This window comes from Silene latifolia, chromosome 7 (genome assembly GCF_048544455.1).
Source record: "Silene latifolia isolate original U9 population chromosome 7, ASM4854445v1, whole genome shotgun sequence".
Lineage (NCBI taxonomy): Eukaryota > Viridiplantae > Streptophyta > Magnoliopsida > Caryophyllales > Caryophyllaceae > Silene > Silene latifolia.
The window spans coordinates 126,278,040-126,300,488 of NC_133532.1; the positions used below are offsets into that span (position 1 = coordinate 126,278,040).

Consider the following 22,449-nt stretch of genomic DNA (forward strand, 5'->3'; position numbering starts at 1 on the left):
CTATGTTTTGTCGAAATTTGTTATATATGTTCGCACTAAAGAATTATACTGTACTCGATCTGAGCATATTGTCTATCGATTAGTGAAAGTATTGCTTAAGGAAAATGAATTAGCGTCACCCGGTGGCGCCCAATCTCGTACCACCCTCTCACATGCAATAATAAGTGGGGGTCCCAATAATAATGGGTACATCACAAACATGTGATGGGGGACCACAATAATATAGGGTGCATATAAGAAGGTGGCGCCGAGATTGGGCGCCACCGGGTGGCGCCGTATCATTATCGGAAAATGAACTCCTCGTCTCCTCCTGTTATAAGAAGCTATAGATCGACGGTGTGAACTATGAAAACAAACGCGTGCGTGTAAGACCGTTTTATATAATAAAATTACTTCACTCTTTTTGACCGATTTTCTTACTCGGCTTTGGTACCTGCAAAATAAACGTCGAGCGCAGTACAGAAAATCCATACAAATGATCTCTATTGACACTAGTTAACATAAGACAACTAACATACTACTTGATGTAGGAGGAACAATCCATTAACTTATAAACTACGTCTCCTCACTCCAACTTGAAAAATCGCAATAATTTAATTTAAACATAAGATTTAAAAAGGTGATTTTAATACAAGTTGGTGACCAATTGACTATGTCATAGTGTGATTAAGTCATACCATTTAATCATAAATTTAAATTGCTAATTTCAAACTAGAACAAATTATTTACACCAAAAACAAACGATGAATTGCAAACAAATTATTCTTTTATTTACCCTTCAAATTACCATTATTTCACTACTTCAAAGTGCCAATTCACAAGAACAAATCGATTTTGCTGGCGGAGTTTGTGACGAGAGTGAAAATGTGAGCACAACTAGCAAATATCATAACAACATAATTTCATTACTTGATAACTTCCTCAATCAATCCTCTCACTACAAGTTCTTCAATGCCTCCTCTGGCACAGGCGGCGATCTTGTCAACGGTCTCTATGTTTGTCGGCCAGACGTCTCCCTCGACACCTGCCACTCCTGCTTAGAGGCGGCGGTGGACACCTTCAACCAATACTGCTTCGGAGTCAAGGAAATCTTCATATGGTACTTACATTCTTTGTATTCACCAATCACCATATTAAGCTATAGTAGTCTTCATGAAACAGTTTTTAAATTTAAAAACAAAATTATAGCTAAATCAAAACAAACAAAATATTGAATATTATAGTAATTTTTTTTTTATAATAATATCAGTATTTTTTAGGGTAATGATAAATGGCACTCGAAAATTCCTTCTGCAACCCATTTTTGTGAGAGCATATGTTTAAATTAGCTTAATCCTGCGCTCACCGAGTGGCAGAAGGAATGAAGGATAATCCGAGTGGCATTAGGACGACCTTTTCTTAGTGTCGACAACCAACCATGATTGCGGTTTGTAGTTTGTACGACAATCTATATAATACTCACTCCATCTCGGTCAATTGTTATTATAGTCATTAGGGATCTTGTTTGATTTATCTTAATAAATCATTACGAACATCAAAATTTTGTAATTTTAATACTTATGTAAGTAATTTTAATACTTATGAGTACATGCTAATAAAACTTAAGTTTATCCATATAGAATATTAGTTGATTAATAACCCTCCTTATCATAAGCATTGTTGTAGATAGAAAAAGTGATATAATACTCCTTCGTTGAAGTTGATTTAGTATACTCAATAATGAGATGACGATGTCAATGTAATCAAATAGACGAAGTACACAAAAACATCATTTTCATTTGTAAATAAGTCAACTAGCTCGACAATGTCAATGAGGGTGTTACACATATATACGGAGTATTGAATTATCAAGAGACGTTAGCTTAGCGGTTAGGTTGACGTATAATGAAACTAGGTCATAGGTCCGATTCCCCCTTCTCATTTTATAATACTACCTTTCTGGCTCGTTTGAAAAAAAAATGGATAGACATACATTGGCTATGTTCGGTAAACAACATATTGAGCGAAATTAGTAAATTCCGGCCTAATTAGTAGTTTGACCAAGCAATCTACTATTTTGATGTGTTTGGTAAACGGCGTATTCTATAGCATAATGGTCAGAATCTACTGTTTTTGAATATGCTGCTAATAGCAGCATATTGCATTAGCATATTCGCTTTATTCATGAAATCATTCTAATTATCTTTAAAATCTCCTATTTACCAAACACCTTTTTTTTTCTAATTCTGCTGATTTGTTTGATAGTCAAACCCGCTATATTGAAATTTGTTAACCGTATTCTGCTAACGTTATCCGCTATCATGAATCTGCTTCTGCTGTTTGCCAAACAGGACCATTATCTTAGTTTAAAAAACATGTTTTTGAGCTTGTATATTGTCTTCTAATTAAAAATCTAGAAACGAAAAATGATTTGGATCGGTTAATATGAAACAAAAATCTCGCTCTTATATTTTTCAATTAGAAACTTAATTATGTTGTATATATAACCTTTGATAGGTACCAAGAGTGCATGCTCCGATACTCAAACCACACCATCTTTGCCATCCTCGAAACCAAACCATGGAACTCGGGCCATAGCAATCTCAATGTATCTAGACCCGACATTTTCCCAACCATCCTTAACAAGACTTTAGGGAGCATTATCGCAAAGGCGTCAATGCCTAACAATGAAGATCGTTTTGCCTACGACAACACGACTTTTACAGCCTTTGAAGGGTTGTACGGTATGGCATGGTGCACTCCTGATATAACGCCGTCCAATTGCAAGCGTTGTTTGGACACTGCGTTCAGTCGATTTTCAAAATGTTGTAACAATGCTTTGGCCCAAAGGGCTTCTGTCCATCTCCCTAGTTGTATATTGAAGTATGATACCGCTCCGTTTATCTTTGGTTATTCCCCTCCTCAACTCGCTCCTTCGCCTTCACCTTCACCTTCGTCCTCACCTTTACCTTCACTTTCACCTTTATCTTCCCCTTCTCCTTCGCCTTCTTAGCCGGCACCTAAGTCCTAAGTGGTTCTAATTTCAAATTTCTAGTTATATGGTCGATTATGATTGTCAATAAAACTCTTGTGATTGAATGATTGTGTGGTTATGTATAAATAATACACTTATTTTTTCATATTTTGTCTACTATTAGTAGTCAAATTGTTATTTTGTTGGAATGTATTAGTCAATTAAGAGAAATCAACTACAAGTCTACAACCATACATTGAGCCGGTATATACCGAAGATGTCTTAATCAGCTAGTGGCCTGGTTAAGACGGAAGTATCATGGCAATAGATCACATATTCAAATCTCATCATCATCATATATCTGCCGGCCTAACATTGAGCAGGTATTGGCCGCATTTATAGCGAAACGACCAAGATCAGACAACGAGGACTGATTCTAAAGTTAGCTCCAAAGCCAAGATTTGTATTCCCTCCGTCCTGGTTAATTGTTGTCCTTTGGTTTTGGCACAAAGACCAAGGAAAGAGAAGATGACCAATAACTAAATGACAAGTGGAACAAATTGAATGAGAATGATCAAATAACTCATCAAATTCATTCTTAAAATATAAATGACAACAAATGACTGAGACACCCAAAATTGAAAAGGACAACAAATGACCGGGACAGAGGAAGTAGTTCTTTACCCAACAGTATCACCCTGATACCAAACACAAAAAAAGAAAGCCGCCTTCTCACAAGTCATCCTACTTAGTCAAAACATTAGGTATAGGAAGTAGAAAGGAGAAAGTACCATGAATTGCTTTGTGGAGCATCCATAGTTGACTTGACCAAAATGACCCACTAAGGGCAATTTCGATATTTTACTTAATTTCTACCATAGATAGATATACTTTCTTCCTTCAAAAAACCATAATTCTTTTACACACCATGTTAGTACCAATATTGGTTCTTTTTCTTAGGCTTTACTTAGGCAAGTGTACATCCAACCCGGTTTTTTTCGGGTTGAATTGCACCGAAAATAACAAAAACACTCCGTTAGATGAGAATTATAATACCCTTGTTTCAAATCTCTTAGACAACTTCATTTCAAAAGCATCAACAACCGGGTTCTACTATTCCTCCTTGACTCGGAACACCAACGAGGTTTTCGGTCTTTACATGTGTCGTGGTGACGTCGATGGTCATACGTGTAGTAATTGTTTGATAAAATCGAAAGATAAAATCTTGAAAAACTGCACGCACCAAAAACAAGCCATAATTTGGTACGATCAATGCATGGTACGCTACTCGGATAAATCGTTTACAGGTAGGTTCGATGAGTTACCTAAAGCGACTCGATTAAACACTCATAATGTTACATCGAACCAAACCCGGTTTGCGATGGTTATGGTAAGTACGTTGAATGATTTGGCGGTTCAAGTGGCTAATGATTTGTGGGGGACACGGTATTTTCAGACACAAATAGTGAATGTCTCGAGTTCGATTTCCTTGTACGTGTTGCAACAGTGTACACCGGACTTATCGATGACTGATTGTTATAGTTGCTTGAAGACTATAATTGCTCCGATCGAAGCGTGGCATGTTGAGCTTTGTCAAGGAATTCATGTCATGTTGCCTAGTTGTAACGTTCAGTACGAGATTCACCCGTTCTTTGGGTCGTTTTTAACGACATCCACAAATTCGTCAGCAAGTAATCATGATCGTAAGTTAGCCACACATCTCTTTTATTTGCTGATGTCAATTAGTTTATTTGATAAAGTCATGACTGGCGGTACTCATAATCTAGGTTCAATTTCCATCAGCATCAAAAGCGTACGGCCTTATGGCTCCCTTTACACCAACAAAAACAATCTCCTTTATTAGGCCGATTTTATGGTGAATCAGTCAAATTTAGGGGGCTAAAATATGAACAAAATTTTGACTCGAAAGTTTGATTGATTGCATTGGCCGAATCAGGATTTGTTATTAGAAGGCCATTTTTTTAATGGGGTAAAATATCGAATATTTTAACTAAGATTCTCGATTTTTTTTATTGTTCAGCTGGGGGCGACCTCCCATGCTAGCCCCGTAGATCAACCATTGTTTGAATGTTTGTTTCGTGTCATTTACATATTGTTTCCCGTTTATACACGCAGGTCAATTTGCTAAGAAGAAGCTCATTTACATACTAGTCTCAAGTTTTTCAGTCATAGCACTTTTGTTGATTTTTGGAATATGGATTTGTATGCAAAGGAGAAAAGCCTTGGAAAATTCAAATTGTAAGTTGCAAATTTCTTCTTGCATTTTCTTTGTGGGTCGCCAATGAAAACAATCAATTTACAATTCTTTTGACTTTTCTTGTTACTATTTTGACAGTGAAAATAGATGACATTGAGACTATAGAAGCTTTACAATTTGATTTGAGTCAGATTAGAGCTGCAACACATAATTTCTCAGTGGATAACAAACTCGGACAAGGTGGGTTTGGTGTAGTTTACAAGGTAAGGTTCTTCAATCTTTTCTTGTATACATGTAGGAAATGTGGTTATTACATAAAGTCGTTCTTAGTGCAGATGTCAACTACCTTAGTTGATTGAGTCATGAACAGTGGTATTCATGACCTGAGTTCAAGTCTCATCAGCATTAATATCGTTCTTGTAACTCTCTTTACACCAAAAACATACAGTTTTTTGTCTAGTAGTTGAGACTGACTTAGTAGTTAACAGTAAGTGTAACGGTCAAAGTTGGTTAGTGTGAATAATAAGGGCTCTCGTCTCTTTAACAGTTGAAGGATTTTGATTCATGAGTCTTGAGAGTGAAAAAAAATCATATTTCCGAGGGTCTACTTATTAACTTGCCTCTATACCCGAAGGAGATTGCCCAGTCGATTGAGGGTTCACATGTGCCTTGCACTTGGTGCTTCGTGCTCGTAATGCAAAATAAATAAATAAATAAATAAATAAATAAAATGTTCTTTATGTATTTTCAGGGCATACTTGATGATGGACAAGAAGTAGCTCTTAAAAGGCTATCTAACAACTCAGGACAAGGCATTCAAGAGTTTAAAACCGAAGTCGTTCTGCTTGCTGAACTTCGACACAAAAATCTTGTCAAGCTGCTCGGGTTCTGCTTGGCATCACACGAGAAGATACTCGTCTATGAGTACCTTCCCAATTCAAGTCTCGATCAGTTTCTCATAGGTAAACCAAAAACCACCTATATGATATGATGAGGTACAATGTTTTATTGTTATGTTTGTTAACAAAGCATGAGTAAATAGGCATTTAAGAATGTTGCAGATCCATCAAAGAAGAGTTTACTAAGCTGGGATGTACGATTTAAGATTATTGTTGGAATTGCTAGAGGACTAATGTACCTTCATGAAGAGTCGCGACTTAAAATCATTCATCGAGATCTTAAATCAAGCAATGTATTACTCGATGGTGCTATGAACCCAAAAATAGTGGATTTTGGCTTGGCGAAGCTCTTTGGAGTCGATCAAACTCAAGGCGACACTAAGCGAATAATTGGTACCTAGTAAGATCTTCAAACTCGAGCTTGTGTTAATTTCATTATCAGTATGGCAAAATACTGATATACAATCAGGGCCGTCTAATAGCAAGTTCAAAAGGTTCTAAGAACCGAGGCCCCAAACTTTTTCGACTCTAATTTACTTGATAAATGTCCATATGTTTGAGTTCCATCTTGTACAAAAATTAAGTTATTCTACTACATGGGGTCCTCAATCTTTTGGAATCGGACCTTTCAGATTTATTTGACGGCTCTGTATGCAATATAAACTATATAATTCCTAACTTAAACGGTATGCAGTGGCTATATGGCTCCGGAATATGCAATGACTGGCCATTTCTCAGCGAAATCTGATGTTTATAGCTTCGGTGTTATAATCCTCGAAATACTGAGCGGTCAAAGGAATAGATATTTTGGTCGACCACAAACCGAGGAGGCATTATTGCATCGTGTAAGTGTTAAACAGAACTATTCTTTACAAAATCGTGGATAAGACAGTTCGATGGTGAGACGAGCTAAGGATTCAAAACTCTATCCAAAACCTTGAGATCTCAAGTCTTACCGTAGAATTGCTTACGCAAAAATATCTTGTATTGGAGATAATTTAATTCAACGAGATGACATTGAATGTCACAGGCATGGAGACTATGGAATGAAGGCAACTCCTTGGATTTGATAGACAAGGAATTAGGCAACGACTACCCTCTGGAAGAAGCGCGAAAATGTATTCATATCGGCTTATTGTGTGTTCAAGAAAATGCAGTCGATAGGCCGAGAATCACAACAATTGTTGCTGCCCTTGATAGCTTATCTGTTAGCCTACCTGTGCTGAAGGCCCCTGCCTTCTTCGGCGATCATGGAACTATCGAAAAATTTGTTCACTACAACCAAGTTTCCGTTGATGAAATTGAGTATCATCAGGTGGCGCTCTATAATGGTCATCAACCTATGTACACGGGATCACAAGATATTACAACTGTGCATCCCCGGTGACAGTTAACATGGCTAACTGTGCAAGAGAGCCATTTCCGTTACAATTTGTTAGTTTGATCAATTCAGCTTTTTCAAACTCGGTTGAAAAAACTAGCTTTAGAGGTTGATTTTGTAGGGGAATATCGTCTAGAACTAATGTTGATTACATTATTCTTAGCTGCTACTGACTGATTTCCTTAAATCATATGAAATCGCTAACTGATTCACACATATTTCTCACCGTGACTACAAGTTCAGAATACGCTAAACTTTTTTTTCGAATTGACCGTCTTTAAGAGTTCTTCAGTTTGAAAAAGAATTCACCGACGTCTCAACTCGTAGTCGGGAACTATGGTCGGTCAAAGTTTATTCGTTAAAAAAGCTTTGACCGACCATAACTGTAGGCTACGATCTCAAAAAGCGGTGAATTTTTTTTTCAAATTAAAGGCCTTGACGAGATAATAGGTTCTGAAAAAAAATAACCGTTTTCTGAACTCGTAACAAAAAATTATTGTCGATCAAAGTTTTTTTTTGAAAAACAAGGGATACACCTCAGAAAACAAAAAAGTTCAGGGTTAGCGCACGCAGGATTACCGTCATTGATGTACAAGAAGGCGACGAGAACCGACTGAATTAGGTAAGTCTTTCTTCGAACGACTTAGTCAAATACTGCTGTCTAATTCATCAATTTATTTGCAACATTTTCTGTCAACACCTTAGCAGGTCATCTCTTATCTTGTAATAAATGCATAAGGAAGACAATTTCAACTCATTCTTCAGTTCTAAAACAAATCAAGTTAACAGAACTACAGAAAATTAAGCAAAAACTTAACAAATTAGTTGTCGGTTTTTTAGCAAATGTCGGTATGTTGATAAAAAAGACAGAAATTCAACTTCTGCTCTGCCTCTCAGTCCTTTTCTTCTGTAAACAGGTAATTTCAGAAGATCAGGTTACGTTCCTGCGCGAATACTGTTCGGATGGTGTACACTATAATCAGGGGAATACATATCAAAGCAACCTCAATCTTCTACTGACTAATTTCACCGTCGAAGCAGCTTCAAAGAAATTCTACAACTTTTCTATTGGTGAGGGACTTAGCAGGATTGAGGGTATTTTCCTCTGCAATGGTGCTTACACGTCACAGGTATGAAAACTGTTCCGGTTACCATTCAACGACGTGATATTTGTTAAGACTTGTATCCGGGTGTTTAGGAGCCACTCGAACCCAAGTCATGAGTATACGGCAAAATTAACTCGACCCAAACCCGAATTCTTGCAAAATTGACCTGATCCAAATCCGACCTGATTGACCGGTTTGCCAGGTCTAGTACTCATGAGTACTAGTACTCAATGACTTTGCTAGCTAAACTTGCCCTTACAAGTCTCTGGAATATTAAATTATGATTGATTATATACAATATACTCCCTCTGTCCCGGTCATTTGTTGTCTTTTTTCATTTTTGGGTGTCTCAGTCATTTGTTGTCCTTTCTATTTTAAGAATTAATTTGATGAGTAATTTTATCATTCATACTTAATTTATTCCACTTGTCATTTAGTAATTGGCCCCCTCCCCTTTCCTTGGTCTTTGTGCCAAAACCAAAGGACAACAAATGATCGGGACGGAGGGAGTATCAGTTTAGATATTCTCTCGTATACCCCTCAACTTTTTCATTTTCTGAGATGTACTCCTCTTTTCTTGCAAAAACACTTTGAACGTCAATAACTCTTGGCTACAAGTTCAGAATACGATAAATCTTTTTTTTCAAATTGACCATCTTTAAGAGGTCTTCAGTTTAAAAAGAATTCACCGACGTCTCAACTCGTAGTCGGGAATTATGGTCGGTCAAAATTTATTCGTTAAAAAAGGTTTGACCAACCATATATAACTACCGACTACAAGTTCAAAAAGCGGTGAATTTTTTTTTCAAATTCAAGGCTTCGACGAGATAATTGGTTTGAAAAAAAAAATTACCGTTTTCTGAACTCGTAAGAGAGAATTATTATTGGTCAAACTTTTTTTGTGAAAAACGAGGGTACATCTTAGAAAACGAAAAAGTTCAGGAGTACACGAGAGAATATCCCCATCAGTTTTGTAAAAAAAAAAGAGGGAAATATTTTTCGTTTACAGGTTTGCAGTAACTGCATCACAGTTGCAGCGGGACAAATTCAGCAAAAATGCCCAAATAATTTGGAAGCAATAGTTTGGTATGGCCAATGCATGTTGCGTTATGCAAATCGGTCTATACTCTCCGTTGAGGATGATTCAGTGTATTTCACCTTTGATTATGGACCATTAAATTATAAAAAGTACAATCCGCAATTATCAAGCTCCTTGATCGACCTCTCTAATACCGTCACTGTGGATAATTCACCACTGGCTTTTGCTAACGGAGTTGTTTATGCACAAGAATTGATTTGGCTTACAACATATGTCGAATGTACTCCTGATTTAACGCGGGCAGACTGTAAGAAATGCCTGCAGACTGGTCTGAACCGGCTTGAGATGGATGGAATTCAACTAAGAACAATTGTGCAACCAAGTTGTCGGTTATCATACTTCTATCTCGATTTCAGTTCAGGTTGTACTTATCTCCTAAATTTTCCTACATTTCGAAATATTGTTCAGTTTCTTTGACAATTCTCAGCTCTTACCCTGCCTTCTGACGAAATTTTTTGACGTACTAAAGTAATACAACAACAACATCAGAGCCTTAATCCCAAAATAATTTGGGGTCGGCTGACATGAATCATCCTTTAGAACCGTCCATGGTTAAACGCACACCTCAAAAATGCGAAAAAAAAAAGTAAAAAATAAAAGGGGAGTGAAACATGATAGAAAAGCCAGGTAAACTTATAGGTAAACGTACTAGAGTAATAATGTTGTAAAATCAAACCGCGTTCAAATTACTGACATAAATTTGTTTTCGGGATGCAGGAAAAGGATTCAGCTCATCTTCCATCGCGCTCATTGCAGTTGCAGCAATAGCGGGAACATCTCTAATAGCAAATCTGTTTACATGGTTCAGGAAAGCAAAGGCAAGAGGAAAGCCAACTGGTAAACCACCTTAGTACTTGTATCTACCTAATCTCCCAACTAAAATACTACGGAGTACTAGCTTGTCGACAATTGGCCTTGGATTTCGTATTGTAACTATTCTTGTATGTTTCTCCAGGGTTAGATGAAATGGAGAGCATTGAGAACCTGCACTTACAGTTTAAAACAATCAAAGCCGCTACTGACAATTTTGCGCCAGCTAACAAAATTGGTCGAGGTGGATTTGGAGTCGTATACATGGTACGTGAATGTGTGTGTGATTCAAGTCACATTTCAAATCTTGCTAAGGATTGTGACGTACTAAGTAACGTAGTACTAATTTTCAGGGAACACTTCCAGACGGGCAGGCAATAGCTGTGAAGAGACTTGATAGTCAATCAGGACAAGGGATCAAAGAGTTCAAAAGCGAAGCATGCTTAGTAGCGAAGCTTCAGCACAAAAATCTTGTCAAACTTTACGGATTTTGCTTGGAAGGGGAGGAAAATTTACTCGTCTATGAGTTTGTGCCTAATAAGAGCCTTGATCGTTATTTATTCGGTACTTAACTGATCACATTATGAACTTCTGTATGATAGTGTTGAGAACGATAGTGTGTGCTGTTGTTTAGTGACTTACGTTCTCTGGTTTATTGTTTGAACCTGCAGATACAAACAGAGGAGCGTACTTGAAATGGCAAACACGGAAGAAGATCTTGTTAGGAATTGGACGCGGACTGGTGTATCTACATGAAGATTCTCGAATAAGAATAATTCATAGAGATCTCAAACCGAGTAACATTTTATTAGACGAAGAGATGAATCCTAAAATTGCAGATTTTGGAATGGCAAAACTTTTTGGAAACGATCAAACGCAAGGAAATACAAGTAGAGTAGCTGGAACATTGTAAGTTTAGCATCCTATATGCTTAATTTAACTCGTTGGAAGGGGACTTATAGACGACATGATGCAGCGGATACATGGCACCGGAGTATGCTACAACAGGACACTTCTCTGTCAAATCCGATGTCTTTAGTTTTGGTGTCATACTTCTGGAAGTAGTCAGTGGACGCAGGAACAATGTCGCCATTGTTCAAGAAGACGATGAAAACCTACTTAATTACGTAAGTATTGTGTGAACCCGGTTCATTTGGAATTTGTGTTAAATCTAAACAGTAAATTGGATTGTAAAACAGGCATGGAGGCTATGGAGTGAAGGAGCCGTCTCAGACCTGGTGGATCCGAATATCAAAGAAGATTGTCCGGTCACTGACGTGACCAGATGCGTCCACATTGCATTGTTGTGCATCCAAGAAGACGCTGCTAGAAGACCGACAATTACAATGATCTTGTCTATGTTGAGCAATGAATCAGTTGCTCTTGCTCCTCTAACTGCTGCTCCTGCTTTTCCGTATAGGCGAGAGTTGTCCAAAGGTTCAACCTATAGTAATGCAATTTTTACAGAAGCGGTCTTCACTGATGTAAATGTTAGGTAATTTGTGACGCAATGTGGAGCAAATAATTGAGTACTGAAGTTTTATAGTCAGGCAATTTTTGTAACTGTGAATTTTTTGTAAAAAATAAAGGAATACAAATCAAATTTCATTGAATCTCATAATTCAATTTAATTAGCTATTTATAACAAAATCGGTCCACCATATATTAATTGTACTCAACGAGGATCAAGGGTGGTAATAGAAGCCTCGTTTAAGGAAGTTTCATGGGACGAATAGCTTTGCGTCGTATGAGAATCCGATTGAAGACCCGTGTCGTTGAGGATAAGGGGAGCTGGTCTTATCGGCTCTGTTATATCGACTGTATCGCTATTTAACATGAACACAACGGTAGACATACTTGGTCTATGTCTTGGATCTTCTTCAACACATAACAAGGCAATTTTGATGCATCTTTGTATTTGATTTACGTGTCTTTCTATGTCGGAGAGTGTTTGATCTACCACGTCCAAGACGCTACCATCGTTCCAGTTCCTCCATGCCTGAAAAAAACAAGAGATATCCTTTCTTTAGCCTGCGTGAAGTATACTCCTAGCTAATGTTGAACTATCGTACATAATTAGTATGATCAACCAGGTTACGCGATCAGTGGCGGAGCCAGGATTTGAGCTTAGGGTGGGCGAAAAATTTTAGGGGGGGGACTGATGACTAATAATACAAGGTACACTAAAAAAAATCGAAAAATTTAACAAAAAAATTCGAAAATCTCAATTGTCGGGGGGTGAGGGCCCCGCTAGCCCCCCAGCTCCACCAATGTACGCGATATGTCCCTGTAGAAGTAGCAAATTCAACGTATTTAAAGAATGGAGGCAATCTGTTAAGAACTTACGTATGTAAGAAGATTTTCTTCATTCTCTCCGTCTGAAAATCGACTGATAATGTAGCCCGAAATAATTTCCAAAAGTATAACACCGAAGCTGAAGATGTCCGACTTCGTAGAGGAATGCCCGTGTTGCACATATTCTACCGGCATGTACCCACTGCATTTGAACATATACACGGAGTATAATTAATGTTTAGTACTCCCTCCTATTCAGCCTAATGTCCCCCTTTCTCTAATATATGTGAGGAGTATTATAATGAAAGGGGAACATCAGACTGAATAGGACGGAGTATTTGATTTATCGTATGCAATCTACAATGAATTGAATAAGAAAATATATACAGAGTATATGTAAGTAATATTTCGAGTTGATTTGAATTCTTACTAGGTTCCGGCAACTCTAGAATCAGCCTTAGTTTGATCTGCGCGAACCAAACTTGCCGTCCTAAAATTTGAAATCTTTGGATCCATTTGTACATCTAAGAGTATGTTGCTGGGTTTAAGGTCGCGATGAATAACTCTTACTTGAGAATCTTCATGTAAATAGAGGAGACCCCGAGCAAATCCGCTTATAATATGATACCTTGTTGGCCAATCTAGACTCGCTCGCTTGACCGGATCTACAAATGTATACAGAGTTATAGATAAAAACAGAGGTTCAAGTTATCGGAAGGTAAGATAAGTAAGCTCAATTACCACATAAAAAGTCATGGAGACTTCCATTTGGAAGGAACTCGTAAACTAGAATCCATATGTCCTTTTCGACACAAGAGCCTAAGAATTTCACAAGGTTCTTGTGTTGGAAAGTGGCTGATAATAGAACTTCATTTTCGACCTCTTTTCTGCCTTCTCTACCCCCTTTGTTGAGTTTCTTAACCGCGATTTCTTGACCATCGGCGAGCACGCCCTGTGTAAGAATCACACCAACTTCAAAAAAGAAAATAATACGGAGTACTCCATATATAAATGCTAAAAAAATATGGTTAAAGTGTTGTCTTGGAGATCGTAAAAGTCAAGGAGCAACATCACTACGAAAAGGGGAGTAAGATATAGAAAGAGACGATTATTTTGAGATGTTACGGAAAATAAATAACGATAATATAAATGAAATGGACGGAGTAATATACCTTATACATGGGGGTAGCAGTATTACTATTACTACTAAGCCGGTTATCATCGGAGAAGTTTCGAGTTGCAATTTGTATGGAGCTGAAATCAAGTTCCAAAGAGTCTACAAGCTTAAAATCACCCTTACCTTTCAAAAACAAAGGCACCCAATTAAGTGTCACACCCAAGAAGAATTGCATATACTCCCTCTCATCTAAATCAAAGGTTACATTTGACTTTATTACGTTTGTCGAGGCTCATTTTACAACGTGAATATCATTAGTTACACATTATTAAAATTTATAAAAACTTGATATTCTTATAGCATTCATGACGATGAATCAAATAAGATATCGCATGATTATGTTTTCTCTTATACATAGGGATGTCAATCTCACCCGCACCCGCTAAATATCCATCCACCCGATTTAAATAGACAGACGAAAACCCAAAATAAATGGATGATGGATGAAATAAATGGATGACGGATGGATGAAGCTAAATCCAACCCGTCATTCATCCGCCACCCGATATTCTTCCTTTTTTGAAAAAAGAATACATATTTGTATAAAACTTAAGCTAGCCAATACTAATCTACTTACTTTTTATATGTTCAAGCAAATATTAAGTTACAAGATTTTTAAAGCACTTAGTCTAATACTAATTTACCTTACATATTTTTGGGTGAACTAAAATTCAATACTTTTTTAGGCTTATAAATATAACTAAATCATCACCCATTTATCACCCGATCCACCCGTTTCATCCACAGATGATGGATGGACGGGTGATGGATGACAAGTTTCGCGGATGATGGATGGATTGGATGATGTTTTTAATGTGATGGATGGATGCGGGTAAAGCTTCACCCGACCCGAACCCGATCCATTGACATCTCTACTAATACATTACTAATAATACCAAAGATTATCTACAATTTTGAATAGTGCCAAAAAGTCAAATGTAACCTTTGATTTGGATGGTAGGGAGTATACAGTAACTCGGAATCAGTTATAACTGATTTCTAACTGAGCTTTAACCGAACTGATTCTGAAAACTCTACGAGCCGCATCAGATTAATCACAAAAACTCCGGAAAAACGGTCTCTCAATAGACCTATTGTTAATTATTAACAGCCCAAAAAAAGAAAAGTAGCATGAGGTTCTCGTATCTACTAAGATAAGAAAATTACAAATTTATGTAGTAATAATAATAATAATAATAATAATAATAATAATAATAATAATAATAATAATAATAATAATAATAATAATAATAATAATGGGAGCCCAGATTGTCTCTCGGCTCCCCACCAATTTCATGTAAACTTTTATTTTCCTTTTAATGAAAGCTGCGCGCATCCTTTTATAAAATAATAATAATAATAATAATAATAATAATAATAATAATAATAATAACAATAATACTCATTTTTTCACTTGAGCAATTAAAAAGTGCCAAGGTTACTTTTTTTTTCCAGTTGAATAGACTGAAGTGAACTGAATTAAGTGAAGCTGAACTTGACTAGGTATGGGATAAATTAAGCCAATAATAACATAGCTTAACTCCATTTTGAAATACAATTTTATTTAGAGAAAAAAAAAGATAAAACTTCAAAAAAAAAAAAAAAAAAAAAAAAAAAAAAGCAATTCTCTATATTCTTTTTCTTTTTTAAAAAAAAAAAATTATGGTTTCCAAAACGCTACCCTGAAAAGTTTGTAATTCCAAATTTCCAATGACAAATATACCAAATGGACCACAAATGCATTCACACAACTACACAAGGACTGGTCATCCATTTGGGGCGGGGTGGGCTGACCTGTGGATGGGCCATGTTTGGCTAGGCGGACCCAAAACTAGCCCAGATAGGGACAGGTCGGGCCAGGTAAGATTAGGTAATGGGTAAACCGGAATCGGCCCAGGGAGGGTCAAGAGATGCGCCTAGGACGGGGCCGGGTGAGGGCAAACCAGTAAAAACTGACCCGTGGTAGGTGGGCCGGACTGGCCCGCACGTTTCACCACCCCTAATTTATAGACATTAGTTACGTAGTCAAATTACCTAGTTAACACAGATTAATTCTTTAATTACTACAGTATGCTTTTTTTTTTGGTAAAGATAAATACAGTTCTTATTAGGGTTGTATTTAAACATTAAATAACTTTCAAATTTAATATTAATTTTCGAATTACTAACCAAATTACACATTCACCAATGCAATTAATGCATATATTAAGTATTTGTTTCCGCTTTTAGCTTCTTAAATACGGTTACGGCTGTATTTATCCTTTTTTTTTTTTTTTCATATTGACTCGTATTTTAAATGGAGAAATTACAAACTTAAAATCACCTACCCTCTTTCCTCATTTTTCTCCTTGATAGGCCAAACATAGCAGCAGCAATCAGCATAAACGCCACTGTAACCACAACTATAATCTTTATTTTGTATGCACCATTCCTTTTTCCTGAAATTAGCAGCATATTTGTGACTTGTGAGACTGTTGTGACTCAATTATACACTCTCGACTAGTGTTGGCGAATAGTGACCCGACTTGATAACACATTAACATGGCACGATCCCGACATGAGAGTTAATTTAAATAGGTCGGGTTAGGGTTGAATCTCACAACACAAAGCAGACACGAATACCCCCATTTAATCTTAATGGGTTGAAATCAAGTTGGATTGACCAGCTAACCTATTTAACCCATGTGACCTTATATCATACTCCCTCTTAGTCAATATGATGTTCCCTCTTTCTCGAAACGGATTATTCACCTAATGTTCCCCTTTCTATATTTAGAAACTTTTACTCTTATCTTAAGATATTCATTCCTCTCTCCTATCACCAAACCCACACAACTCTTTTACTCCTATTGAAAGAGTTCACAACGTAGGCCCAAGGATTCCACTCTAAAACCAATTGGCAATAGAGTGAGTAGCCCCTTACCTTATAAAGTGGTAATTTTTCTCCTCTTTTATCAATGTGGGACAACCCTCACATGTGAAACTTTTGGGTTACAAGAAATCTCTCGCAAGATAAGTGCATTATTTCCCTCATGTTTTAGGCTTAAATCAAGAGAATAAAAATGTAAACAATTAATTGAATGGGTGATAGTATTACCTGATTTTACCCTGCTATCGCCAGTATGATTGGCAGCTGCTGGTAGAGATGGTTGCAATGAACCGTTACTAACCGCATTGAGTTGTGGATAGTTCCCAAAGTGCAAGAGGCAATAGGGTCCATCAAGTCCTGCTCCAGTCCGATTACTACAGCATTGCTGTAAACTGCTACTAACCTGTTGCAGACAATTCGAGCATTCTACTGTCGATAAATCCGGGTTGCATTGAGCCACACCATAATATTTAAGGTCATCAGTGACCTGTTCGACCCCACTCGAAAATTTATAACTTGAATTCCCAGCTGATGTGCTACGTTGTAGTCGTTCGAGTAAATTACCCAGTGATTGTTTGGCTTTCCTGAGATCAGTCCCCTGAATATTCAATGGACCTATTACTATACAGTAAGGACTGTTCTCACCGAATCTGAAAATGTCCTGACTCGAATAACGAAGAATAAATGCTCCATAGTAAAACCCAATGGCCTCCTTTTGTTCAGGACAAGACGCAGGGAGGGTCAATGTTGCGTCAAGCAGATAACTCCTGCAAGTAAAAGGAGAGTAATCAGCTCTGCATATCGCGACTCCATACACTCTATCCGGGTCCTGCCCGACTGACAATTTGTAGAATCCGTTTGTGATTTGACTGTTTGATATTTTACTAAAAAGAGTCTTCAGATTTCTGTTGTAAGTACTATTGGTGGTATAGTTTCCATTAGTGTCGTTGCAGTTAGCATAGGTAAGACCAGGTTGAGGAGCAGTAAAACCAGCTTGTGACATACAAACTAGCAAAATAACAAGGTAACACAAAGTTGAAACTCTCATCTTTGGTTTGTGGTGTAAAGATAATGCTGAAGATTTGTGTTGTGTGTGGAGTTTGTTGAAAATAGTAATAACTCTGGATATTTAATTATTTTCCGCTGTTTTTTTATTTTGGACTTATTAAATAAAGTCTTGAAAATTTGGGTTGTTGTGTCCATTTTACAAGTCAAAGGAAGTTGCATTCCAAAATCAATTGGCAATGGGCGGAGTAGGGTTATAAGTTAAATCACTCTTCTCTATTTTCCGACGTGGGTATGTTTTATTCAAAAAAAAAATATCTACACCAAATTATCATAAAATGGTTGGTGGGTAAATGGGACGAATACAGGTCTAATTTTCAACGAATGGGGTAAGTAAGGATATGAAAATTTATACCCGCTACGGGTAATAGGGGCCATATAAATATGAGAATTGCTTGATGGGTACAAGTACAACGATACAAGGTATAAAGGAATCGATATATCCACCAGGCCACTCCCCGCTAAACAACATCCCTAATTGTACCGAATAAAACGAGACTTATTCGGTCGACGTATTTGGATGGATGAGGTTACTATCATAGTGTAGTAAGTAGACTTGGTCATGAGCCACTTGATTCTTGAGGTGACCCAAATGCTTAAAGGTCTACACAAATTCTCATTGAAGACATGACATATCCGTCACTCTGAAGTGACGGATACCATTTTACCTCACAAAGTACCAACTTTTTCTCTCTCTGCAACACTATTTATGTGGTCCCCTTTCTCCACTAACCCATTATGTTACCATTTTAACTCACAAAATATCCGCCACAATGTTAAAGAACAAAGTCAACCAAGCTAATTGTCAAAGTCCACTCTCCTTCTATTGTGGAACATATCTCTTGTATTTGTTATGCATATTCCATTCACACATTATCTTCTATTATCTTGTAATTAGTTTAGTTGTTACCTATTTTCTCTCCTTAAAATGTGTAGTGTATCTTTTCTAAACCTAGCTTAGCTTGTATAAAAGTAGTATATAAACACACCTTCTGTAACTTTTTAAATCATCAATACAATTACTAATATTCACATATATCTTATATGGTATCAAGAATCACATCGATCCTTGTGCTAATCACCGTTTTCGCTGCTTTCCTCACCATCGATATACCTATGGCAACCACTAGCACCCAAATTCCCAACTCAGCCGAACCAACAAAACCGCTCATCTCCGTCTCTTTCCCTACATGCACCAAACTAACCCCCACCAATTATCGAGCATGGCACTACCAAATAAGCCGTCTCTTCCTTGGCTTCGGCCTCTTCTCCCATCTCGATGGTACAACCAAAGCCCCACCCAAAACCACCACTCCCACGCCCACCACGGAAAAACCCAACCCCGAACCCGTACCTAATCTTGCCTATGAAACCTGGTTCCGTCAAGACCCAACTAATCCTAGGAGCCCTAGCTGGTACTCTTGATGATGCGGTTGCACCCGTCCTATTGGATGCCACCACATCTCAAGAAGCCTGGACTACCCTCGCAACAACCTACGCCAACCCATCTCGCGGACATATCCTTCAATTAAAGGATCGTCTTCGAACCATTTCTCATACGGGCAAAACCATATCCGAGTATATGCTTGCCATCAAAGAATGCACAACCCAACTCGCCCAATTAGGAAAACCCGTCGACCCCGAGGACATTACCTCCCATATAATTGGCGGCCTTGATTATAACCTATATAAACCCGTCATCGATGCGGTTCGCGCTCGAGACTCACCTATCTCATTTGAATTATTTCATGAGAAATTAATTCAGCATGAGCTTACTGTCAAAAACCAACCACAAAATACCACCACTGCCGCCTTTACACCTTCTGCTCACGCAGCCTTCCATCGCTCCTACACCACTAACCAATCTCGCCCACCCCATTCCAACCATAACAACCAACCTCGTCACAACTATCAACACCAAAACACCTTCACCAACCGTGATTCCAACAACACCAACCCGACCCCAAACCCGTTCAAAGGACGCTGCCAATATTGTCGCACCCAAGGTCATGTCATTCGTGATTGTCCCGATTTTAAGAGGGATTATCCGAATGTCGTTTTCCCACCACCACCCACCCGTCAGCCTCGACCCCACGCCCACACGGCCACCACCAATCCGGGTTCCTCTTCTTCCTACCTCATTGATAGCGGGGCCTCACATCACATTACGAACGACCTCAACACACTCTCCTTCCACACACCATACGACGGACCTGACGACCTCGTGATTGGCGACGGCTCGTCCTTACCTATCTCGCACCTTGGTTATTTTTCTATCCCTAATTCATCTCATATTTTACGATTTACCAATGTGCTTCTTGTTCCTAAAATTTCCAAACCATTAATTTCTGTCTCGCAATTTTGCACCGATAACCATGCTTATGCTCTCTTTTCTTCTACTTCTTTTTGTTTTAAGGAAATCAAGACGGGGGAAACTCTGCTTGAAGGACCATTTGTTGACGGTTCGTACCAATGGACTCCCTCCACCAAGCCTCCTCACGCCCTTGCTGCCAATAAATCCTCGAGTGTATTGTGGCACACTCGTTTAGGACACCCATCAAATTCTACTTTACGTTTGTTAAACACTAGTTTTAATTTCAACATTTCTGATTTCTTGCATTGTAATTCTTGCTTAATCAACAAGAGCCACAAACTACCTTTTTCGACTTCTACTCTACAATCCCATGCACCACTCGACTTAATCTACTCTGATGTATGGACGTCACCAGTTTTGTCAAATGATTCATACAAATATTATGTCATATTTGTTGACCATTTCACCCACTACTTTTGGCTATACCCGTTAAAACATAAGTCCGACACCGCTATCACATTTCATCGCTTCAAAGCTATAGTTGAGAAATACTTTAATCGTCCTATTCGTCAATTCTATTCCGACAACGGTGGCGAATACACCAAAATAAACCCCGATCTTCTCAACGATGGCATAACCCATCTTACCTCACCCCCGCACACTCCCGAGCACAATGGCTTTGCGGAGCGTCGTCACCGACATATTGTTGAAACGGGACTAGCATTACTCACTCAAGCTCAAATGCCCACCAAATATTGGCCCTATGCGTTTTCAACCGCGACGTACCTCATTAATCGTCTTCCCTCCGTCACCCTAACCAACAAATCGCCCTACAAGCTCCTTTTTGGCCAACATCCCAACTATCACAAACTTCGTCCCTTCGGTTGTCTTTGCTAACCATGGCTCAAACCTTACACTAGCCACAAACTCGACCCCAAGTCCGTCCCTTGTGTGTTTGTTGGCTATTCCAACACCCAAAGTGCGTATCTTTGCTTGAACCCTATTACTAATCGGCTCTATACCTCGCGACATGTTCGCTTCGTAGAGCTGGAATTTCCATACCTCACCTTATCGAACTCCAAACCCGAACCTTTACATACTCCCACTCAGTGGTGTACTCTCACCCTACCACTCCTACCCCCTGCCCAGCCGCCAATCGACCCACCTCCTACCCCTCCTTCACCACCCGTGACCCCAACAGCTTCCCCACCCCCTGCTGTCACACCCCCTGCCTCTCCCTCCCCTCCACCACCTCCTCCTCCTCCTCCACCTCCATCCCACTCCCATCGAACCCGCCTCTCCAACAACATCACCGTTCCCAACCCTCGCTACTTTAAGACCAACAAGACTGCCCAAACTGCCTCTCTTTCCCTTCTTCACACTACGCCAACCACAACCAAGCAAGCTCTCTTTCACCCTCAATGGCTTCAAGCCATGGTGGATGAGTTCGATGCCCTTACCCGGAATCAAACATGGACCTTAGTCCCACCCACCCAAGCCCCTAATGTTATTGGTTGCAAATGGGTATATCGAATTAAATACAACCCCGATGGTAGTCTCAAGCAACACAAGGCCCGACTTGTCGCCAAAGGATTCCATCAACGACCCGGTATTGACTATTCGGAAACGTTTAGTCCGGTTATCAAACCAACAACCATTCGGTTAATACTTACTATTGCGGTCACCAACAAATGGCACTTACATCAAATTGATATTAACAACGCGTTTTTACAGGGACGACTCACGGACACCGTGTTCATGAGTCAACCAGCCGGCTTTGTTGACACTACTAACCCCTCTTATGTTTGCAGACTCAACAAGGCTATTTACGGTCTCAAACAAGCACCACGTGCGTGGTACACCGAATTAAAGAACTACCTCCTTGCCACAGGTTTTCGAAACTCACTCTCTGACCCGTCACTTTTCGTTTTCAAAACCGACAACACCACATTATTTGTTTTAGTTTACGTTGACGATATAATCGTCACTGGACCAAATAAAATTCATATTACCAATTTTATCAACCAAATTTCCCAAAAATTTGCCCTTAAAGACTTAGGCCCTCTGTCCTATTTCTTAGGCATCGAGGTCACCCCAACAAAAAATGGCTTACATTTAAACCAAACCAAGTACCTATATGATCTTCTTGTTAAATTTAAAATGGAACAATCCAAACCCGCGTCCACACCAATGCTCGCCCATCCACCTTTACTAATGGACAAAACCGCACCCATTGAAAACCAGTCCGACTATCGCTCAATTG

At 38.6% G+C, this 22,449-nt stretch overlaps 4 protein-coding genes across 6 annotated transcripts; 3 read left to right on the plus strand and 1 right to left on the minus strand.

Annotated features, from left to right (window-relative positions):
• The first annotated feature begins 743 nt into the window (after positions 1-743).
• LOC141590777 (cysteine-rich repeat secretory protein 4-like) lies at positions 744-2,992 on the plus strand. The gene is made up of 2 exons (XM_074411335.1): positions 744-1,099; positions 2,497-2,992. The coding sequence occupies exons 1-2, from the start codon at positions 744-746 to the stop codon at positions 2,990-2,992; spliced, it is 852 nt and encodes a 283-aa protein (XP_074267436.1).
• Positions 2,993-4,234: 1,242 nt separating this feature from the next.
• LOC141590778 (cysteine-rich receptor-like protein kinase 34) lies at positions 4,235-7,457 on the plus strand. The gene is made up of 7 exons (XM_074411336.1): positions 4,235-4,656; positions 5,090-5,212; positions 5,310-5,434; positions 5,923-6,133; positions 6,233-6,470; positions 6,765-6,915; positions 7,101-7,457. Exons 1-7 carry the CDS (start codon positions 4,335-4,337, stop codon positions 7,455-7,457), a joined length of 1,527 nt encoding a protein of 508 aa, XP_074267437.1. The 5' UTR covers positions 4,235-4,334.
• Positions 7,458-8,204: 747 nt separating this feature from the next.
• On the plus strand, positions 8,205-11,988 carry LOC141593033 (putative cysteine-rich receptor-like protein kinase 20). The gene is made up of 8 exons (XM_074413968.1): positions 8,205-8,581; positions 9,567-10,017; positions 10,374-10,493; positions 10,612-10,733; positions 10,820-11,030; positions 11,138-11,375; positions 11,443-11,593; positions 11,666-11,988. Exons 1-8 carry the CDS (start codon positions 8,303-8,305, stop codon positions 11,963-11,965), a joined length of 1,872 nt encoding a protein of 623 aa, XP_074270069.1. The 5' UTR covers positions 8,205-8,302; the 3' UTR covers positions 11,966-11,988.
• A 62-nt stretch (positions 11,989-12,050) lies between these two features.
• On the minus strand, positions 12,051-18,187 carry LOC141593032 (cysteine-rich receptor-like protein kinase 7). Of its 3 annotated transcripts, none has more exons than XM_074413964.1 (7): positions 17,036-18,173; positions 16,266-16,376; positions 13,934-14,061; positions 13,503-13,713; positions 13,192-13,426; positions 12,813-12,963; positions 12,051-12,465 (listed from the first exon to the last, which is right to left on the minus strand). In XM_074413964.1, exons 1-7 carry the CDS (start codon positions 17,853-17,855, stop codon positions 12,142-12,144), a joined length of 1,980 nt encoding a protein of 659 aa, XP_074270065.1. In that variant the 5' UTR covers positions 17,856-18,173; the 3' UTR covers positions 12,051-12,141. The 3 variants fall into 3 exon arrangements, with proteins under 3 accessions (XP_074270065.1, XP_074270066.1, XP_074270067.1); XM_074413966.1 differs by lacking the exon at positions 12,051-12,465 and having other exon boundaries at positions 12,849-12,963; positions 13,192-13,251; positions 13,332-13,426; positions 17,036-18,187; XM_074413965.1 differs by lacking the exon at positions 16,266-16,376 and having other exon boundaries at positions 17,036-18,174.
• Positions 18,188-22,449: the final 4,262 nt, after the last annotated feature.